Source organism: Macrotis lagotis, chromosome X, assembly GCF_037893015.1.
Source record: "Macrotis lagotis isolate mMagLag1 chromosome X, bilby.v1.9.chrom.fasta, whole genome shotgun sequence".
Taxonomy (NCBI): domain Eukaryota; kingdom Metazoa; phylum Chordata; class Mammalia; order Peramelemorphia; family Peramelidae; genus Macrotis; species Macrotis lagotis.
The window spans coordinates 453,797,521-453,817,428 of NC_133666.1; the positions used below are offsets into that span (position 1 = coordinate 453,797,521).

Below are 19,908 nucleotides of genomic sequence, written 5' to 3' on the forward strand. Positions count from 1 at the left end.
AAATAATCTCCATAATCCTAAATCTTTCAGATCTAGGTCTAACTAATGAATTCCTCAAACTCAAGTATCTTACATTATTTATTCACCAAATCAAGAAAGGGACAAATGATATGATTTTAATTTTCAGATACAAAAAAAACTATTTAAAGTTAATTCATGAGTTTTGTCATTTAAACATTCAGCAGGGGGCCAAGTATGCAGCGCAGTGGATAGAGCACTGGCCTTGGAGTCAGGAGTACCTGAGTTCAAATATGGCCTCAGACACTTAATAATTACCTAGCTGTGTGGCCTTGGGCAAGCCACTTAACCCCATTACCTTGCAAAAACTAAAAAAAAAAAAAAAAAAAAAGTTAATTCATTAACTGTCACAAGGTAATATGGCAAGTCTTTTTTTAAAAAAAAAGAAGCAAAACAGTATCAATGACATTCTACAGCTTTATTTAGCATGTTGTCATTTATATTATCTAAAATTTCAAAGGAATAAAGCAAAATATAGAACTATATATTACTCAGTAAGCATACATTCATTTGGGTGAAATTTAATATTAAAACCCAAATTAACAATTTTAAAGTCACTATCTGATTAGATTAACAATGCATTTTATATGAAACCTTTTCATTAAAAAGCAATTCTAATGAAGCTAGAAAATCTAAATTAAAAAAAATCTAAAGAATAATGCTAAGAACTTACAGTAATCGTATATTTCGGGTCTCACCAAGTTATTTTTTGGTTAAGGCTATGCCATAAAGTCCATTTAAATAACAACTGCCTTTAACAGATTTGAAAACTGATTGCTTTTATAACTAATCCCATACAATGGCTCAGATTTTAGTGCTATTTCAGCAATAAGCATTGCAGATCCAAGAATTTTAGAACTAGAAGGAACAATCTAGTCATTTCACATCATTATAATTCATGAAAGTATTTAATACACAATTATTCATAAATACAAATGTGGTTGTTTATAGACTAAAGTTAATTTAGCAGAAATCAAAATAGAAAACAAATGGTCAAATGAAGTTAATTACCTCTAGCAAAGTGATCAGAACTCAGTGGCACTCAAAAAGTAGGATTTTTCTAGATTTAGTAAACATTCAGTTCTTTTTATTTGATATGTATCTTTATAATAACACTGCTTTAAGACAGGTAAGACAAAAATTGAAAAAATAATTTTTTACCTTGTACTTCTTTGTCATGACAGTCCTTCAGTTTTGCCCAGAGATCTTTAAAATCACTGACTGTTTCTGCAGAACTGGGACTACTGCAACTACTTGCAGGAACATTCATCTTGCTTTACCTAGTCCCAATCTTCTGCTTACCTGATGTTCACTCCTCACCCTGCTGTCACATTATATAGTTATAAAGTTGTCTCTGAGAAGACAGTTGGAACACCTATGGGTGAGATATGACAAAATTTTCTGAATTAAATTAAAATGGTTTTCAGGTAATCCTCAATTTCTTTTCACAAGAAAAGAACTTCCATAGATGTAATATTAAATTTAAGACATTTTGACTGAAAGAGTCCAAGCTACATATGGCTAATATACATTTTGCTGTCTTTTTTTACTTTTTCTATAATATCCAGTCAACTTTTCCTTAGGACAGAGGAAGTGGCTATTTTCACATTCAGGATTGATATATGAATTAACAAAAACACTAGATAGAAACATGGACACATCCTATGAAAATACTGAATTATAGGCTCAAATTATCTTAATATATTTGTACATATATACAGATATATGGATATGGATATGTGTACACATACATATACATACACACAGAAAGAGGGAGCATTGACTTTCAGTGCTTTAAGGTTTATGAAGAGCTTTGCATATATTATCTCATTTGATTCTCCTAATAAATGGAGAGGAAGATTCCTATACTATTTTCATTTTGAACATAAGGAAATTTGTTCATTTTTTTTTTTTTGCTAGGCAATGGGATTAAGTGGCTTGCCAAGGCCACACAGGTAGGTAATTATTAAGTGTCTGCGACTGGATTTGAACCCAGGTACTCCTGACTCCAAGGCCGGTGCTTTATCCACTACGCCACCTAGCCACCCCTAATTTGTTCGTTTAAGTAAAGAAACTTCCCAGTGTCACAAAGTTACGAAGTGTCAGAAGCAGGTTTTACATTAAGGTCTTCTTGACTTCAAATACTCAGCAGAGTTGATACATGAACTAATTCTAAGTTAAAAGTTATATTGTCATTTCAGTTATCTGACTGCCTTTTCTTTTCATGAAACATGAGAAGGTAAAAGAGAGAAGGTGACTACACAGGGATCAAATATATATATGAAATTATAAAGACCTATACAGGTAAGTCTATTAGCTAAAAATTTTAAAGGTGGTTACTGTTTAGAGGTGCAGCAAAAGGTGTGTACCTGCTGAAAGGAGACTTACAGAAGTTTCTCAAAGAATAATACATATTTTGAGTAAATAGTTACTAAGCTGAAAAAAAGTCATCAAATAAATACCATGAATTGGTCACCATCAGAACATTACACACATAATAAACCTACTGTCTATTTGCTAAGTCTCATTTTAGAGAGTTTCAGCATCACCCCTTAACCAGAGGAAAACAAGATTTGAGTTTCCCAATTAAATCTTCTAGTAAAGATGAGGTCCCATCAAGGAATCCATAAGTATTTACTCAGCAAAGTTTACATCTGAATGGGGAAGACAAGGACCTCTACAAATATACATGGACTAAATATAAAATGAATACAAATAAAATGAATACAAATATATACAATATAGTTTGGGAGGGAAAGCATAAGAAATTGGTATAATTAGAAAAGGCTTCTTGCAAAAGATGATGGTACTTAAGCACCTAATCTCCTAGGACAGAGTGACTGCAAGTATGAGGAGGGCCTAGACTAAGATGGTAGCATTATGAATGGTGAGAAAGGATTGATGTAAGAGATATTACTTGGATTTGCTGGATGAAGGAGAGTGAGAAGTTCAAGGTAATACAGAAGTTCTGACTGTGAGAGTGGAAGGATAGTAATGCCTTGAATATATTTAGAAGAGGGTAGTTTAACGAGAAAGATAAGTTCATTTTTATACATGCTAAATTTAAGATGCCTCTGGAGCATCCAGTTTGAAATATATGAAAGGCAACCAGTGACAAGGGACTAGAAGTCAGGAGAGACAGGGACTAATTCTGTAGAGATGTGAGAGTCATTTCCAGAGAAATGATAATTAAACTCATGGAATTTTGTGGTATTACTGAGAATACAGGGGAAGAAGACAAATGAATTTAGGATAGAACCTCAGGGAACATATATACAGTTAGGGGGCTAATAAGGATTATGATCCAGCAAAAGAGAGGGAGGAATGGTAAGAAAGGTCAGTTAACAAGTTTACTAGATGGTACTAAGCAATTAAGACACAAAAAAAGACTCCCCCAAAAAAGTCACTGTTCAAGAAGTTCATTAGTGTCAAATACAGAAGAGATCAAGAAGGATTAGGAATGAGAAATGATCACCAGATTTGGCAATTAAGGGATCAATGACAACTTCAGAGAATAACTTTGGTTGAATGAAGTAAAGGGTTAAGAAATCAGAGTATGGATAGTTTTTACAAGGAGTTTAGGTTAAAAGGAGTGGTAAGGTACAGAGCAGGAGTGGACAGGAATGGAAGAATATAGTGAAGGTTTTTTTCAGGTTGAGATGAGACTGACATATTTGAAGATAGTAGAGAAGAAATCAATAGAAATAGAAGAGAGAGGGGGAAGGATCAGGGCTATCTACTGGAAGAGAAGGGATAGGATAGTTTGTCTTGGTAATAAGTACTACCTTTCTGCCAGAAACTGGGGGAAAGGAAAGGAAGAGAGAATGGGAGGTTATATCAAGGGATTTTAGGATTAAATAAATGGGAGAAATAGGAGTTCGTTCTGATTGAAAAAGATGCTCAGCTGAAAAAGAAGGGAAGCTATTAGGAGGGGTTTGAAAAGAAGTTTGAAATAGCTTCTATGTGGAATGAAAAAGGGAATCAATTATGGAGGAATAAAAGTACTGTCCTGTTGCAGTGAGGGTCCAGTTGAGATTAGATAATATAATGTAATATAGTTAGTCAGCACACATGAGAATTTCTATAGCAACATTTAACAACTACTCAATAGAAACTGAAGAACTAGATGATAGGAAGAACCCAGGGCTAAGGTCTGGCAAGAGAGGAGAGCCAATAAAGGGAAGACAATGGTGGGTAGTAATAGTTCAAAGTAAAGGGGCAAGGCAATTCAGAACAGTGAACAAGGTATAGTTGAAATGGTTAACTACTGTATAGAGACTACAAAATTAAATCAGAGCTGGGTTAACAGCCTGAAAAATACTGAGGGATGGAGATACTAAAGGAGAGCAATTTCTGAAGATTTTAAAGGAGAAAACATTTAGGAAGGATGGAAGTAAATATAATTATGGTCAGAGAGGGGAATGTGTCAAGAGTTATAACTGGAGAAGTGGAATACTTGAAGATAATGATAAACTCTAGTTTGTGATCCATCCCTATATATGGCTGAAGTAAAGAAGTGGGTCATAGAACTTGAGACTGAAGAACTGAGAGAAGAGAATATGTATGGATACTCAAGTCCCTTAATATAAAAACAGTAGTTGAGAAGGAAATGAATATTGCTAACCAGGCACCAAAAAAAGTCAAAAAAAATAGGGGAGTATTTTCCTGGGAATCAATATAACACATCTACTAAAATCCGGATTCTATGAAATCCAAGGCAAACAATAAAAGAAAAGAAGTTGACAGTCCTAAAAGAAAAAATAAAACAACTTAAATAGGCTGTTAGATTTAGTTCTCTACAACAAAATATCTCAACTCAGTAATAGAGATTAATGTTTATAAAGTATCTCCAAAAGATACAACATACTTTTAAGGTATAGTACTGAAAAAATAGAATGTGTGAAACAATGCATTATTTTAATATAGCCCTTGGTTTTCAAAAAAAAAATAATCATGAGAAAGAAAACTTTAGTCTCCCTCCTATCCTTTAAGTATACTATGGTTTAAAAAGGGGGACTAATTATTTTATAAGAGTCTTCTAATTATGTACTTTTCTATTCAACATAGTCTATTCTAAAATTCTTTCTCAATATGCTTCCTTCCAGCTCGAAAATCTATGAAAAAATAATCATGAGAAAGAAAACTTTAGTCTCCCTCCTATCCTTTAAGTATACTATGGTTTAAAAAGGGGGACTAATTATTTATAAGAGTCTTCTAATTATGTACTTTTCTATTCAACATAGTCTATTCTAAAATTCTTTCTCAATATGCTTCCTTCCAGCTCGAAAATCTATGATTACAATGAATTTATGCATGGAAATTCTAACTTGCAGTGATCCATTTCTATTCTGAATTTCTATAGTATTTACCTGATCAAATTCTTTTAGATACTTAACAAGAGCTGCCTCAACTAAATTTTAAGTTTCTTGTTTGACAAGTATTGTCTTACACTTTTGTATTCTCTAGAACTGTACTAATCTGTTACACTTTGAATATAAAATTAATTACAAATCTTATCAATTTAGAAAACATGTTAATAACCTAAGTGGCAAGACAGTGATACTAAGGATACAAAGATGAAAGAATGTCTCAGTCCTTGAGGAATTTACAATCTAAGATGATAGATAAGACATACACAATAACAATTTGGGTGCAATTTGGCAACTTGATGGAATAAAGAGTGCTAAGGTTTGCAGTTGGTAGAGCTGCTGTTCCATTCCAATGTTTTACTAGCCTGTGACCTGTCAAGTCACTTAACATTTCTTGAGGGTCAGTTTATTTATCTGAACCAGAGTTTCATAGATTTGAGGATGGACAGGATGGTCAAACACTATGATGTAATTAATAAGGGCAATGAGACTCAAGGAAGTTAAATGATCTACTGAAGATCACACATAGCAATCAGAAAAGGCTGGTTTTGAATTAAAGTTCTCTGACTGATCTGGTCCTGTTTCTATTATAAAGAGTTGGATAACCCTATAGAGTTGCTTTGGTATAGGATTTTATAAATCATGGGTCTGTATATCCATTAACATACATATACAGTACTTGATAAACCTTTTATGAGTAAACTTACACACATATACACCAGCTGTAAAAAGTAGCAAATTTGGAGTCATCACATCTGGGTTTAAATTTCAATTCTGATAGCTAGTATTAGTATTTGGGCAAGTTGCTTTCTTCTCTAAGCCTGGGTTTAATCATATCTAAAAATGAAGCTTGGACTAAATCTCCAAAATCTCATTTACCATTAAATCTTATATGAAAGATTTAGAGGAAAATGCTAAGAAAAGTATAGAGACAGATGACCCTTAAAGGCTGGGTCATGTAGGTTAAAAAGAAATTTCATAGATATGGCACCTGAGCTGAGTAAACCTTGAAACAAGAGGATGTGAACAAGAAACGAATAGATTTTTGTATTCTAGACAAGGGGAAGCAGTCTATGCATAAGGTTGGTTCATAAACATGAGTAAATGAGAGTAGAATGAAATAAAGTAGAAAAGGCAGTTTGAAATCGGATTCTTAGGTATCTTAGGTAAATGAGTTTGTATTTTATCTTATAGATAAAAGGGGGATGACAAGTGCATTAGAAGGGTTATTTTGGCAATTATATAAAAGATGTATCAAAAAGGTGAGAGACTGAGGGCAGGGAGACTAGTTAGGAAATTTTTTGCAACAGTCCACGAGAAAAGTAAATGTGGTTAGGGGTTGCCTTGAACTATGGCAGTAGCAATTTGTGTGGTTAGGTAGAGAAATTGTTTCTACAAATACTGCTAAGGAATCAATTAGGCAAAGAAATTCCAAGGGCAGTCAGGATTTGGAACTCAATTCAGGTCTTACTAAAAACTTAGGCACTAAAGATATCCAACAGAATTAGAAATACAAGGTGTCACTAGTCTTTTCAGTTTAATTTAAAACTTTTGAGCTTGGGGAAAGATAAAGCACTAGGCAGAGATATACCCTATTCAATTTACATTGTGTTGGGAGGAAGAGAAAGAAGAGAAGAGGAGAGGAGAGAAAGAAGAGGAGAGAAAGAAGAGGGGAAGGGAGGAGAGGGGAGGGGAGGAGAGGAGAGAAAGAAGAGAAGAGGAGAGAAGGGAGAAAAAAGAGAAGAGAAGGCAGAGAGAAGAGAAGAGAAGAGAAGAGAAGAGAAGAGAAGAGAAGAGAAGAGAAGAGAAGAGAAGAGAAGAGAAGAGAAGAGAAGAGAAGAGAAAGAAGAGGAGGGGAGGGGAGGAGGCTAGAGAAGGGAATGGAAGTGGCAAAGGAGGAAAGAAGAGGGAAGAAAGAAAAAGAGGAGGACAAGAGAGAAAAGAAAGGGGAGAAGGGGAAGACGAGAAAGAGAAGGGGGAAAGGAAAGGAAAGAAAAGAGGAAAAAATCTCAGTCCTAGAAGACAGAAAAGGAAAAGGCGAGATGGGACGGGGGAGGCAGCCCGGGATGGGGGGGGCGTCGCGGCCCGGCTGGGGGCGGCAGCCCGGGATGGGGGGCGGTCGCGGCCCGGCTGGGGGCGGCAGCCCGGGATGGGGGGCGGTCGCGGCCCGGCTGGGGGCGGCAGCCCGGGCTAGGGGTCGCGGCCCGGCTGGGGGCGGCAGCCCGGGATGGTGGGGGGGTCGCGGCCCGGCTGGGGGTCGCGGCCCGGCTGGGGGCGGCAGCCCGGGATGGGGGTCGCGGCCCGGCTGGGGGCGGCAGCCCGGGATGGGCGTCGCGGCCCGGCTGGGGGTCGCGGCCCGGCTGGGGGCGGCAGCCCGGGGGGGGGGGTCGCGGCACTGCTAGGACACGGCCCTCCAGCGGGCAGCGGGCGCCCCGCGCGGGCTCGCTCCACTCCTGGCGGGGGGCGGGAAGGAGGCGCCGCCGGGGGCGGGGCCCGAGCCTCAGTTTCCTCATCCGGACAATGGGGCTGGAGGGCTGGCCCCGGGGTGGCGGCGCACTCTGGGCCCAGGAGCCCTCGCCCGCCCCTGCCCCGCACGCCCCCCTCCTGCCCGACCGCGACTCCCGACTTACCCCCGCGCGCTCCCGCGGGAGGGGGCGGCCTCACCGCCCCGCCGGAAGTGCCGGGAACCGGCCCAGGGGGCCCGGGGAGGCCCGGGGCAGCCGGCCTGGGCGCAACGCGCCCCGGGTGCCCGCAGAAGCGAGAAGCGGCCCCGGGAACGGAGGCGAGCCGCTCGTGCCCCTCCCCCGGCGTCCCTGCGGGCCGGCGGCGCCTCGGCCCTGCGGCCAGCCCGCGCTTTTGAGGGGGAGGGGCGGGGGAGCCGGCTGGAGAGAGCCGCCGGGAGCCGGCCGGCGCTGGCCCCGCCCCCGGGGGCCGCCGCGGCGCGTCACGAGGGCGGGCTTCCCTGGCACGCCCCCGGCCAAGGCTCGGCCCCGCCCCCCGCGCAGGCCCCGCCCCTCGCCCCTCCCCCGGGGCGGGCCGCCGGGGGCTCCAGGCGCGCCGACACGCCGGCCCGCGCGCGCGCCTGCCGCGATAGCGGTGTGACGGCCCCGACCGCGCTCCCGCGGAGGCTCCGGCTGCCCGAGGCCTGGCGATGCCTCGCAGGAGCGGAGCGGTCCCCGGGCAGTCTGCGGAGGGCTCTCAGGGTCATGAACTCGGAAGGGAAAAAATAAGAAAACAGTGTTTCGGTTTCGCTAACCATTAACCGGAATCTAGCCTTTCCTGCACTTAAGAGTTACGAGTTCAACTTTTTTAGTAAAAAAAACCTAAGACCCGAGAAGGAAACTCCTGTCTTTATAGCGCTCTAGCCCTGAAGAGGTTTATTTCAGAAAGTCATCTTAAGTTCAATCTGTTGCTGACTTAAAGTGATTTTAACGTTTTCCACTTAACCTTGCATGTGAAGAAAGTGCTTTCTATTTTTAAGAATCCCTAAAATTAAGCCAAGGAATGCTTACTCAATATTGTGTTCTTTATGTAAAATTGCTATTTTTTTTTTGCCAAATTTAAGCAAAATTGAGAAGCATTGGAGGCAGCTAGTGAATAGAGCACCGGCCCTGGAGTCAGGAGTACCTGGGTTCAAATCCGGCCTCAGACACTTCATAATTACCTAGCTGTGTAGCCTTGGGCAAGCCACTTAACTCCATTGCCTTGCAAAAAAAAAACCACTAAAAAAAATTTAAAAAAAAAAGAAAAGCATTAAAAGATTACTTTTGAGATCGGGAGAAAAATGCTTTACATTAAGAAAAGGAAGCCTGTGTTGATTAGGTTGCTAAATGTGACATAACAGAAATAAGAGAGATTTTCTCTTCAGGGAGGGAGATATCATTTCCTCTTTTATCTTGGACAATAATATGGGAAGCTGAGGTACAACCAGCTGGTACTCTACCATCTTTAAAGAAGATAGATGACCTATAATGTCATCATCTAACTGGGATTAAATTCTGTATGACTAGTTTCACAGAAAAAAAGGGGGGGTCATTTAATAATTCATTCTAAGAAGCAGTTTAACTTTTATTCAAGATTGAAGGTAGAGGGGCAACTAGGCAGCAAAGTGGACAAGAGCACACGCCCTGGAGTTAGGGAGACCTGAGTTCAAATCAAATAATAATTGTCATGGTGTGTGACCTTGGGCAAATTACTTAATCCCATTGCCTTAAATAAAACAAAATAAAAAAGAGTGAAGGTAGTTTATAGGCTTCATGAATTTGGGCAAGCAAATGCAATTTCTAAACCCCTATTGTGTGTGTGTTTGTGTGTGTGTGACCTCTCCAGAAATGAGGTACATCATAGAAACTTTAAGCATTAACGACTTCTTGGACAATAGTCCAATAAGTCCAAGCAAAAGGGTAGTTTTTTTGTTTGTTTGTTTTTAGTTTTTGCAAGGCAATGGGGTTAAGTGGCTTGCCCAAGGCCACACAGCTAGGTAATTATTAAGCATCTGGGGTCAAATTTGAACTCAGGTCCTCCTGACTCCAGGGCCAGTGCTCTATCCACCGAGTCAACTAGCAAGACAAGAATTTTGAACCCAGATCATCAGATTGTAAATTCCATTAGAACCTTCTATCCAGTTGTATTTTATCCTTCATAGCTCCTGGCAAAATACTATCCCCAATAATACTAGTAGCATTTATTAATTTTTAGGTTTTTGCAAGGCAATGGGGTTAAGTGGCTTGCCCAAGGCCAAATGACTAGGTAATTATTAAGTGTCTGAAGCCAGATTTGAAATCAGGTCCTCCTGACTCCAGGGCTGGTGCTCTACCCACTGTACCACCTAGCTGCCCCAAGTTAACATTTATATAGAGCTTACTAGGTGCTAGGCTGTGTGCTAAGTGCTTTATTTACAATTTGATCCTCCCAACAACCCTGGGAAATAGGTGCTATTATTATTCCCTATTTACAAATGAGGAAACTGAAGCAGAAGTTAAGTGACTTGCACAGGGACACACAGCTAAGTCATATGTCTTTGATTTCAGATCTTCTGACTCCAAACCCAGTGCTCACAAATTTCTCTGAATCTCTTTTTATTTGTAAAGCAGATACTAGTAATATTAGCTGCCTGCCCTCCATGAACATTGTATTATTTTATATGTTGGTGAGTCTGAGTAGGTTGTAAAAATCACCAAATAAATAAAAGTCAGAAAGTGTTGAAATTATTCTATAGTGATTTCTCAACAAAGCCACAGATATGAACCCCCCAAATCTAATGAACTTGATGCAGGGAAAAACTAGAGAGAATTATGAATGTAGCAGAAACAGAATCTGTCTTTTGAATCTTGTAAAATAAGTGGAGGTTTCCCACTCTTGAGATGTAAATTGCCTAGAAGCAATTATGAATTATGAATGTAGCAGAAGCAAAATTTGTAATCTTAAAGACTGTTGAATCTTACTAAATTGAGTGGTCTCCCACTCTTGAGATGTAAATCGACTTGTTTCATTGTTTAATGCTAAAAGGGTTCAACCTTCTACCTAATTCAAGATCCAGTAAGGGGGAAGGGAATTCACCTCTTGCCCTCTGAATAAGGGGCAAAAACCATAAAAATCTGGGTTGGACCTCCTTTGGGACCAGTCTTCTCTGACTGCTGGTCCAGTCATTTCTGCTTGACTGCTCTTTTGTTTCTGTCTCTCATTGCCTACCACTTTCTTATGTGTTATAACTTCTTTTGATAAATTTCTGTTTTATTTCCACACTTGCTATCCCAGGTCTAATAATGATTCCCCCCCCAAGCAGAATCCAAGTAGCCAGCGGCTACAAACTGAGATTTGAATTGTAATCCAATTGTAATTGTAATTTTAATTGTAATTGTAATCTTGGATTACTTAAATTAAATAACTTGCCTCTAGGTTTCTCTCCAAGGGATTCTTTATAGTTTCAGCACTGCATTAAAAAGTCATAAAGAATTTGTATCAATACAATGAGGTGCTAATTAAACAAAAGAAAAAAAAGAATTCTGTGTTCATATATGTATATATTCATAAATATGCTACATATATATCAATGATCCTTTAGAGTAAGAGAGTAAAAGTTAAAAATACAGGTAGATTATGTAAAATGCAAGTAAATTATGTTTACTTTTCACTATAACTCAGAATTGAGATCAGGGATTGAAGTTCTTCAGCTTTATGACTTTTCCTTCTCTGGAATGATATCTATTTAATTCTTCCTTCTTCCCCCACCCACCCCCACTCCCCACTTTCTCCAAGAAAGGTAAAGGATCATTTTTGGAACTACATGTGTAGGCAGTTGTTTCCTTGGGGGCAGAGAAGGTTTGGGAATTACTGCTTTAGTATTATTGTGTGCCATTTGTTCTCTGTACTTTGTACTCTGAAAAATCCTGACTTAAGCAGTCAAATCTAATACCTGGCTCTTAAAAAAAACAATACATACGCATGCATATGTATTGTTTGTTATATATGTTGAATATATTTATATATACATCTACACATATATGTAGGTGTATATATGTATATTTGTAGATATACAAATGCATGTGTATGTATATATATATGTACTGAATATGATAACTATTCTAAATTCAGGTTGTACAGGGTAAACTTATATCCTTATAATAAGTTAATTTTGAATGCTTACTTTTATTTCATTTCTTAAAGAATTCATATCTTCACTGCTGTAGATTTTGCCCCATCCCATTCTTCACCTCCTACTTTCTCCATAACCTAAAGCAGACTGAAGTATCAGAATGGATAAAGTGGATAGAGTATTAGGACTGAAGTCAGAAAAACTTAAGTTCAAACTTGACCTCAGACACTTACTACCTTGGTGACCCTAGTAAATCATAATCTCACACTTACCTCATTATCTTTGCCAAGAAAATCCCCAAAGAGGTCACATATATTTGAATTAACTAAACAAGGACTCAGGAGTCTTAAAAGGATCAAATGAGATTGTATTTATAAAAAGTTTAGCACAGGTTTAGCACATAGTAGTGATGCAGAGAATTATGAATGTAACTTTAATGCTATTAAAATCTTGTTGATTGTGGAAGGCTGTTTGCTCCCAAGATATAAACTGACTCCTGTTGATTGTATCCTGTCTCCCCTTGACCCCTGTTGTTTATACCCTGTCTCCCATTTTCCCCTTCACCTAACCTTGGCCATGGATGCTGGCTTGAGAGGAAATGACATGTTGAACTGGAGGGTCATGCACTTTGGGATAGGAAGGGCCAGTACATAGCTTGCCATTGGAAGATATCTGACCCAAGATGCAAGACCACTCCCCAAGTGCCAACCCTTGTCCATCCTATTATAAAAGGGTATTTAACAGTAAGTGCTATGGCTGCTTGCGGCTTCTTTGACTCTAACTTCCATCCAGGAGGATGGGTTTTTCTCATGCTCCTTCTTAGACCACACGGAGCCTAAGAAAGTAAAAAGATAAGGGTTAAAAAAAAAAAGTAGAGTGTTTTTACAAGAGTAAAATTAAGACACTACTTGAAGCAGTGAGAAGGAACTAGAAATGAGTTCTAGGATCATGAATCTGGAGATGATAAAGGTCATCTAGACTATTTTACAGATATATGTTTTATAGATAGGATTGTTTTATAACAAATGAAAATTCAAACTCAGTTTTTCTGACTCCTAGTTCCTGCATTTCTTCCCACTATAACCTTATGTGCTGTTTCTCAGGATTTAATGTTCTAACAGAAACTGTAGAAACAGTGTTTGCAGTAAGTATGTAGAGGATAAGGAATAGAATATTCAAGAATGAACTGAAGAACAAATTGCTGACACTTAACTCTCAGTATAAGGTCCAAAAGTGGAATGGTTTGCCTGGAAAAGTGATGGACTAAAGACTGCTCTGTAGAGGACTGCTCTGTAGAGGTCTTTAAACAGAGGCTGAACAATCACTTGGAATGGAAATAACAAATAATGTCTGCTCAGAAGGTGCCTCATCTTGATTTGTTCAGGACCTCCTGCATTCTTGGGTTCAGTGTTTCTGGAACTATGTTATCTCAAAAAAAAAAACCCCAACAGATTAAGATGGCTACAGGGCAATGTCTTATTAGCAATGTGATAGCTAGAATCCCTTCATGTATGGAGTAAACTAGATGGCTATGGAGATCTCTTCCATCTCCATGATTCTACTATTAAAATTGTCAGCCACAAAAACAGATTTTTGAGGTTCATTGCCTTTTTTAATATGGTTTTAAAAAGATTTATAATCTCTTAAACTTCACTCTTGTCCTACTTGACTGCTTTTATTGTAGCATGGAAATGACCTTGAAGTCTTATAAGTCACACCATCAAAGTGTGAACTCAACAAATTTCACTAAGCTGAAAAGACTTCAAGAATTTGATCTCAGTGATAAACTATTTTCTGAGAATCAATACAGCTCCTTGGTTAAGTGTGAAGAGGTTCATTATCATCAGCTTAATCACAATAAGGGATTAATTTTTATGCCACAACAATACATCTGAATGGTTGCAATCTATGATATAGAATGAGAACAATTGCAGATATGAAATTATAGGTCCTTAATATATTGAAGTAATATTTTTTTAAAAAACCATGTGGGGAGTGGCTAGGTTGCCCAGTGGATAGAGAACCGGCCCTGGAGTCAGGAGTACCTGAGTTCAAATCCAGTCTCAGACACTTAATAATTACCTTGCGCAAGTCACTTAACCCCAATTTGCCTTGCAAAAAAAAAAGCCATGTGGCTACTTGCTAATTAATATTTTTCATTGTTGACCTGGAGCTACAATTTTTAGTATATATTTCATGCACACATACAAAATTTATATTCCATATACACTATTGAAAATATTCATGATTTCTTGCTCTCAACCTTTTTCTAACACAGCTTAAGAAAAATTATACCCTGATTTCAGAAATTGGCTCTTTGCTTTTCCTGATTAAATTATTCAGACTGAAAGGTTAAAGAAACAGTGTGTTGTTGTCATTCCTAACATATTTTGGGATCAAAATTCAATCAAAACACTTCCTGGGTTTTATTTATTTCTTGTTTCAATTCTTAGTTACCTTATCAGTGGAATTGTTCAACACTGTATGGTGAAATTAAATCACATCCCCATTCACATCTTTCTTGTAAGTGTATCTTACTCTTTGTGGACTGTTCAACTGATCCAGACTAAAAATAGCATTATGTTACCTTGGCCTTATAATGGGAAAAGCACTAGCCTAGAGAAACCAGGAAAAAATTAATACAAATCAACATTTTAAAGAAAACCAACTTCAAAAGACTTGAGAACTCTGATTCAATGACAAATCATGATGATGCAGACAACGGATTCAAGGTAGAGAATGGAAAATACATTTTCTTAGATATAGAGAATAATGGAAATTTAGTTTGCTTAACTATTCCTTTCATTACAAGGGTTGTTTTCTTTTGTTGTTGTTCCTGCCTGTTAAATTGTGTTCATGTACTTGGTGAGGGATGGGAAGAGGAGAAAATAAATGCTTGTTAATTTTTAAAAATAACGATTCCTAGGGGGCGGCTAGGTCGCATAGTGGATAAAGCACCGGCCTTGGAGTCAGGAGTACCTGGGTTCAAATCCGGTCTCAGACACTTAATAATTACCTACCTGTGTGGCCTTGGGCAAGCCACTTAACCCTGTTTGCCTTGTAAAAACCTAAAAAAAAATAACGATTCCTAAGGTCCCTTATAGTTCTAAATCCTCCTGTTTCTGGAGCTAAAACTCTTCCTTTGTAACCTGAAATGTTTGTCCCCTTAAGAGTTATATGAACGTGGGCAAAATTCTTTGGATTCTATTATCATTTCTATACAGATAATACATTTATTTATCCAGCTCTAACCTTTCTCCTAGTCTTGAATCTACAAATGTCTAATGAATATCTTAAATCTAACTTCTCTATAACTGACCCCATTATTTTCTCCTAAATTTCTCCCTTCTTAGCTTGCCTATTACTGTACAGGGCTTCCAACAGGTGTTATCCCCTGTTCCTCACTCTCAGCCTCCATGAAAATCTGATGCCAAATCCTATTGATTCCATATCTCTTGTATACACTCCCTTCTCTTCTTTGATACCATCACTACTCTAGGTATAGGCCTAATCAACCTCATACCTATACTGTTATTTTCTAATTGATCTCCCTGCCTTGAGTCTTTGTTCACTCCAGTTCATTCTTCACTTTGGTATCAAAAGTTACCATGTCACCTCCTAAACACAATGGCTCCCTATATTTCCAGAATCATAATATTTAAAAAAAATCTTTTGTTTAGCTTTAAAGCACTTTATAACTTGGTCCTTCCCTATCTGTAATTTTGTACTTCACTTTCCTCTATGTACTTTACAATCTAGTACCAGTGACTTCTTTGAAGTTCCTAAAATTAAGACACTCCATTTGCTGACTGTGTTTTTCCTGGTTGTGCCCCTTGCCTAGGATGTCTTGTCATCTCTACTTCCTGGTTTTCCTTGCTTCTTTCAAGCCTCAGCTAAAATCCCGTTTTTTGTAAGACATTTCCTAACTCCCATCAGTACTAATACCTTATCTCTATTATCTCCAATCTTACTTTTTATATCATGCAGAAGTCTTTGTATATTGTCTCCCTCATCAGATGAGAGGTACTTGAAATGAAAGATGACTTTTGGTTTTCTTTATATAAAGGCAAGGGACTGGAGGCAGTTGGTGACATAGTGGATAGAAGACTGATCCTGCAGTCAAGAAGATCTGACTCAATCTGGCCTTATTTAGCTATGTGAGCTTGGAAAAGTTACTTAATTTCTATATTGCCTGAATTTTCTCAACTGTAAAATGAGTTTAATAAAAGTACCTTCCTTGTGGAATTGTGAGTCTCGCATGAGATAATAGTGCTTAGTGCAATGTCTAGCCCAGAGAAGGCACTCTATAAAGACTTATTTCTTTTCCTTCCCTACTAAGCAATTAACACAGTGACTGAAACAAACTTTGTTGACTGACTGTTGTATATCAGAGGTGGAGATAATACAGTAAGCCCTGTTATAGCTGCTTTATTCATAGTATAAAGCACAGTGTCTTTAACATTGTGGAACTCAGTAAATACTGATGATTGATCAGATATGAAATATTTATGAAACATAAAAACATGGCTGTCCTATGGAACACTATAAATGCCTGATTTTTATAGGACACATCTCACATATACACAAAGAAGCCTTTTTCAAGCTTAATCTGCTTCTTCAATACTTCTTTTTCATTTTAATAAACGGTTTGCCAAGGTAGAATCTCTTAAGTAGCTGAGTAATGAATTACTGAAAGTGATTACTAACCAGAAGCATGTTTATCAGTGGTAGCTGTATTCTTGCACACATCAGAAATGTTTATATAGTAAGACATAATTAATCAGTCCCTTGAATGTCATAATGTCTGATTTCAGAGATCCCACGTTGAATAGGGATGAAACTGAATGGAATTCTCTTAGTCTGACTGGTGACAAAAATGGAGTTTTATGGGGATGCTTTCATTGGTGCCTCTTTTTGTAATTTGAACTAATTCTAGATGCTTACCCTACTGGACTGTTTATATGAAAATTTAAATGTATATAGATAAATATGTGTAGACACCTATAACATAAAAAGAAAAAAATTAAGTTTTTTTCTTGAATTCCTTTCCTCTCCCTCAAAGTAATTCAAGCAATATTTGATAACTGAGTACAAACTAACAATAAATAGTGTTACCATAGCTAGAGTCAGTTTATCAGTTCAAGTCAGAAAACTGAGGCAAACAGGGTTGAGTGACGTGCCCAGAATCACACAGCTAATAAATTCCAGGATTCAGATTTGAACTCAGAGTCTTCCTGACTCCACCTAGCTGCTCTGAAATTGAAAGTAAGTCACTAGTGCTAGTTCCTAGTCCTTCCATAAGAGGTAAGGTAGTAGTAGCATTGAGGGAAATACTTCTTTCAAGAAGCAGTACTTGAAGGAAGTCAGGAGAGCTAGGAGGGGAAGATAGAAGAAAGTGTTTTCTAAATTTGAGGGAGGGTAGAATCAGGAGCCAGTGAGAATATTTGGAGTATTTTGAGTAATAGCAAAGAGGCCAGTAGACTACACAAGGGAAACTATAAGACGAATGAGCAAGGCCTTCTCAGCTGTTTTGTTGATTCTGCCAAACAATGAGTTTTGAGCTCAATGGATTGTAGACTTGCTGATATTATTTGAGTAGAAGGCTTCCAAGGAGTGGAGTTATGCAATGTTTTAGGCTCTAGAATCCTCCATCATGTCTCACCCAGCTTAGAGACCCTCTGGAGGCTGCCAATGTGGTCCATTGACAAGAGTACTGCTTGGGACGTTAGGCTCTGTTGTTTGGGCTTAGCCCCTGTGACCTAGCTGACCCTCAGGACATGAAGAAAGACTCTCTGAACTAAGCCCTTCACCATCCAGATGAGAGAAACTCACACATTAATTTGCTACAGGATGTTCTAAGCAGTTAATAATCATTTATATAACTATTTTCTGAAAAAATTAGCTCCCAGTGTGAAAGAGAAGGCATATGTTAGCAGGAATCTGATCTGGATCTTAAAATGGTAGAGGTATTGGTGAAAACTTGTGATTTTAATTTCTTTGTGAAGGTGGGTTCTAGGGTCTAACACTGCACAATGGAATGTTCTGAGTTCTTTCCCTTATTCATTCATTAGCACTGATAAGAGGTTAAGATATTTATAGCACTTATTTTAGCATCACTTCAATTAAATAAAGAAATTGTGGCTTTTTCAGAATAGTTTTCTCAAACATCTTTTTCATAGTTGTATCAATTATGTGAGCAAATATATAAGTTAAATAAAATCCAAAAGAACATCCATACAAAAGATGTTCAGTTTTTCTATTTTTTTGTCTAACTGCTTGTGATTTGGACTGTTCTATTAGGCGAGTTTTAAGGGACATTAACTAAATGCCCTTAGACTGAGTCCAAGAGGCTTCAGTGTGATCAATTTTTTTTTTCATTTGGTTGTAATCACACCATATTTCCCTGTGAGCAGATAAAACCATAGAGATCAATGTTAGAAATAACTACTTTCAGAGTTCATGTTAACTAATATAATGAGCTATGGCTCAGCACCTTGACAACCAGCAAACAAACTTAAGAAGTTATTATTTACCATGAATTGTTGAACACATCAGAAAATTATTTTCTCATAGAAGATCAAATTTCAGTGCCTCTTAGATTTTGTGGGAATAGATGAAACCCAGCAAGCAAAGGCAGGTTTTTTGACTTTATACTTGTACACACACACACACACACACACACACACACACACACACATCTTTAAAAACTGATTTTATAAAAAAAGAATCCTTGGGACAGCTAGGTGTCACAGTGAATAGAGCACAGGCCCTGGAGTGGGAGAACCTGAGTTCAAATTTGACCTCAGACACTCAACAATTACCTAGCTGGCCTTGGGCAAGTCACTTAACCCCATTGCCTTGCAAAAATCTAAAAACGAAAACAAAAACAAACTTATTTTATGAAAATAGTCCAGTAAATTTCTTGGCAAATCTATTTTGATAATGTATAAGTTAAAATTAATAGATAAATTGTTGACTAGAAAATAGGTCAAAGTAATTGTTGATATTAATGCCAGATGAGATGAAAAGAAACTCATAACATCCACCGTAACTGTTTTAGAATCATTACTAGAAAAATTTCTTTGTATGGACTGAAAAATATTTTTAGGCTTTTTTTTTTTTGCAAGGCAATGGGGTTAAGTGGCTTGCCCAAGGCCACACAGCTAGGTAATTATTAAATGTCTGAGGGCAGATTTGAACTCAGGTACTCCTGACTCCAAGGCTGGTGCTCTATCCACTGTACCACCTAGTCACCCAAATTTTTTTTATTAATAATATGCTGCCATTTGTAAATAAAAATAACATTACTTAATACTGTGAGTAGTAATGATTGGTTTACATTAGGGCACCCACTAATTCCTTCTTAATTCATTTTCTGATCAAAGGGACAGTCTGTGGATAGGAAATAGATCAAAACTAGCCAAGTCACCTATGAACTAAACCTTAGTTTTAGTAACATTGAGCTCTTAACTCAATGAGATGACATGCCATAAAAGCATGTCAAGAGCATCTGATATAGAGGAAATATTCCTCTAACTCTTACTTGTCTTTTCAGTCACTTGGCTCTTCCCCTGAGGAAATGTGGCTTGGAATTACTCATTTGGATCTAGTTCCAGTATTAAAATCCAAATTATGATTCCAGAGGACTGCTGAGAATTTCATTAATCTTTCCTATTTAAGTTTTACTGGTGGAACTAGAACAGCATGTTATTCATATTGAAGATGTAAACATCCACCACACCTAGACAAGTAAAACTGGGGTCGGGGTGGAGGGGAGAAGATGCTTACATATTGCAAAGGAACTGACTAAGGATCTTTCTCTTAAGATTTATTCTATTAGCCAAGTTCTAGCATAGTCTTTAACATGGCCTGAAGTAATCAAATGAAATGCAAATGCAGTCTTTAAATAACTCTCAGACCAGAAAG

At 38.1% G+C, this 19,908-nt stretch overlaps 1 protein-coding gene across 4 annotated transcripts in view; it reads right to left on the minus strand.

Annotated features, from left to right (window-relative positions):
* Positions 1-19,908, minus strand: part of RBBP8 (RB binding protein 8, endonuclease) — a 127,698-nt gene that overhangs the window by 94,045 nt on the left and 13,745 nt on the right. The window contains exons 1-2 of one of the 4 annotated variants that reach the window (XM_074206410.1): positions 8,018-8,317; positions 1,180-1,393 (exon numbers count right to left, since the gene is read on the minus strand). In XM_074206410.1, the coding sequence (XP_074062511.1) occupies positions 1,180-1,288 (109 nt within the window). In that variant the 5' untranslated portion in view covers positions 1,289-1,393; positions 8,018-8,317. Of the gene's footprint in view, positions 1-1,179; positions 1,394-8,017; positions 8,318-19,908 lie in introns of those variants that run through there. The other 3 variants (XM_074206408.1, XM_074206411.1, XM_074206409.1) reach the window with 3 other exon arrangements.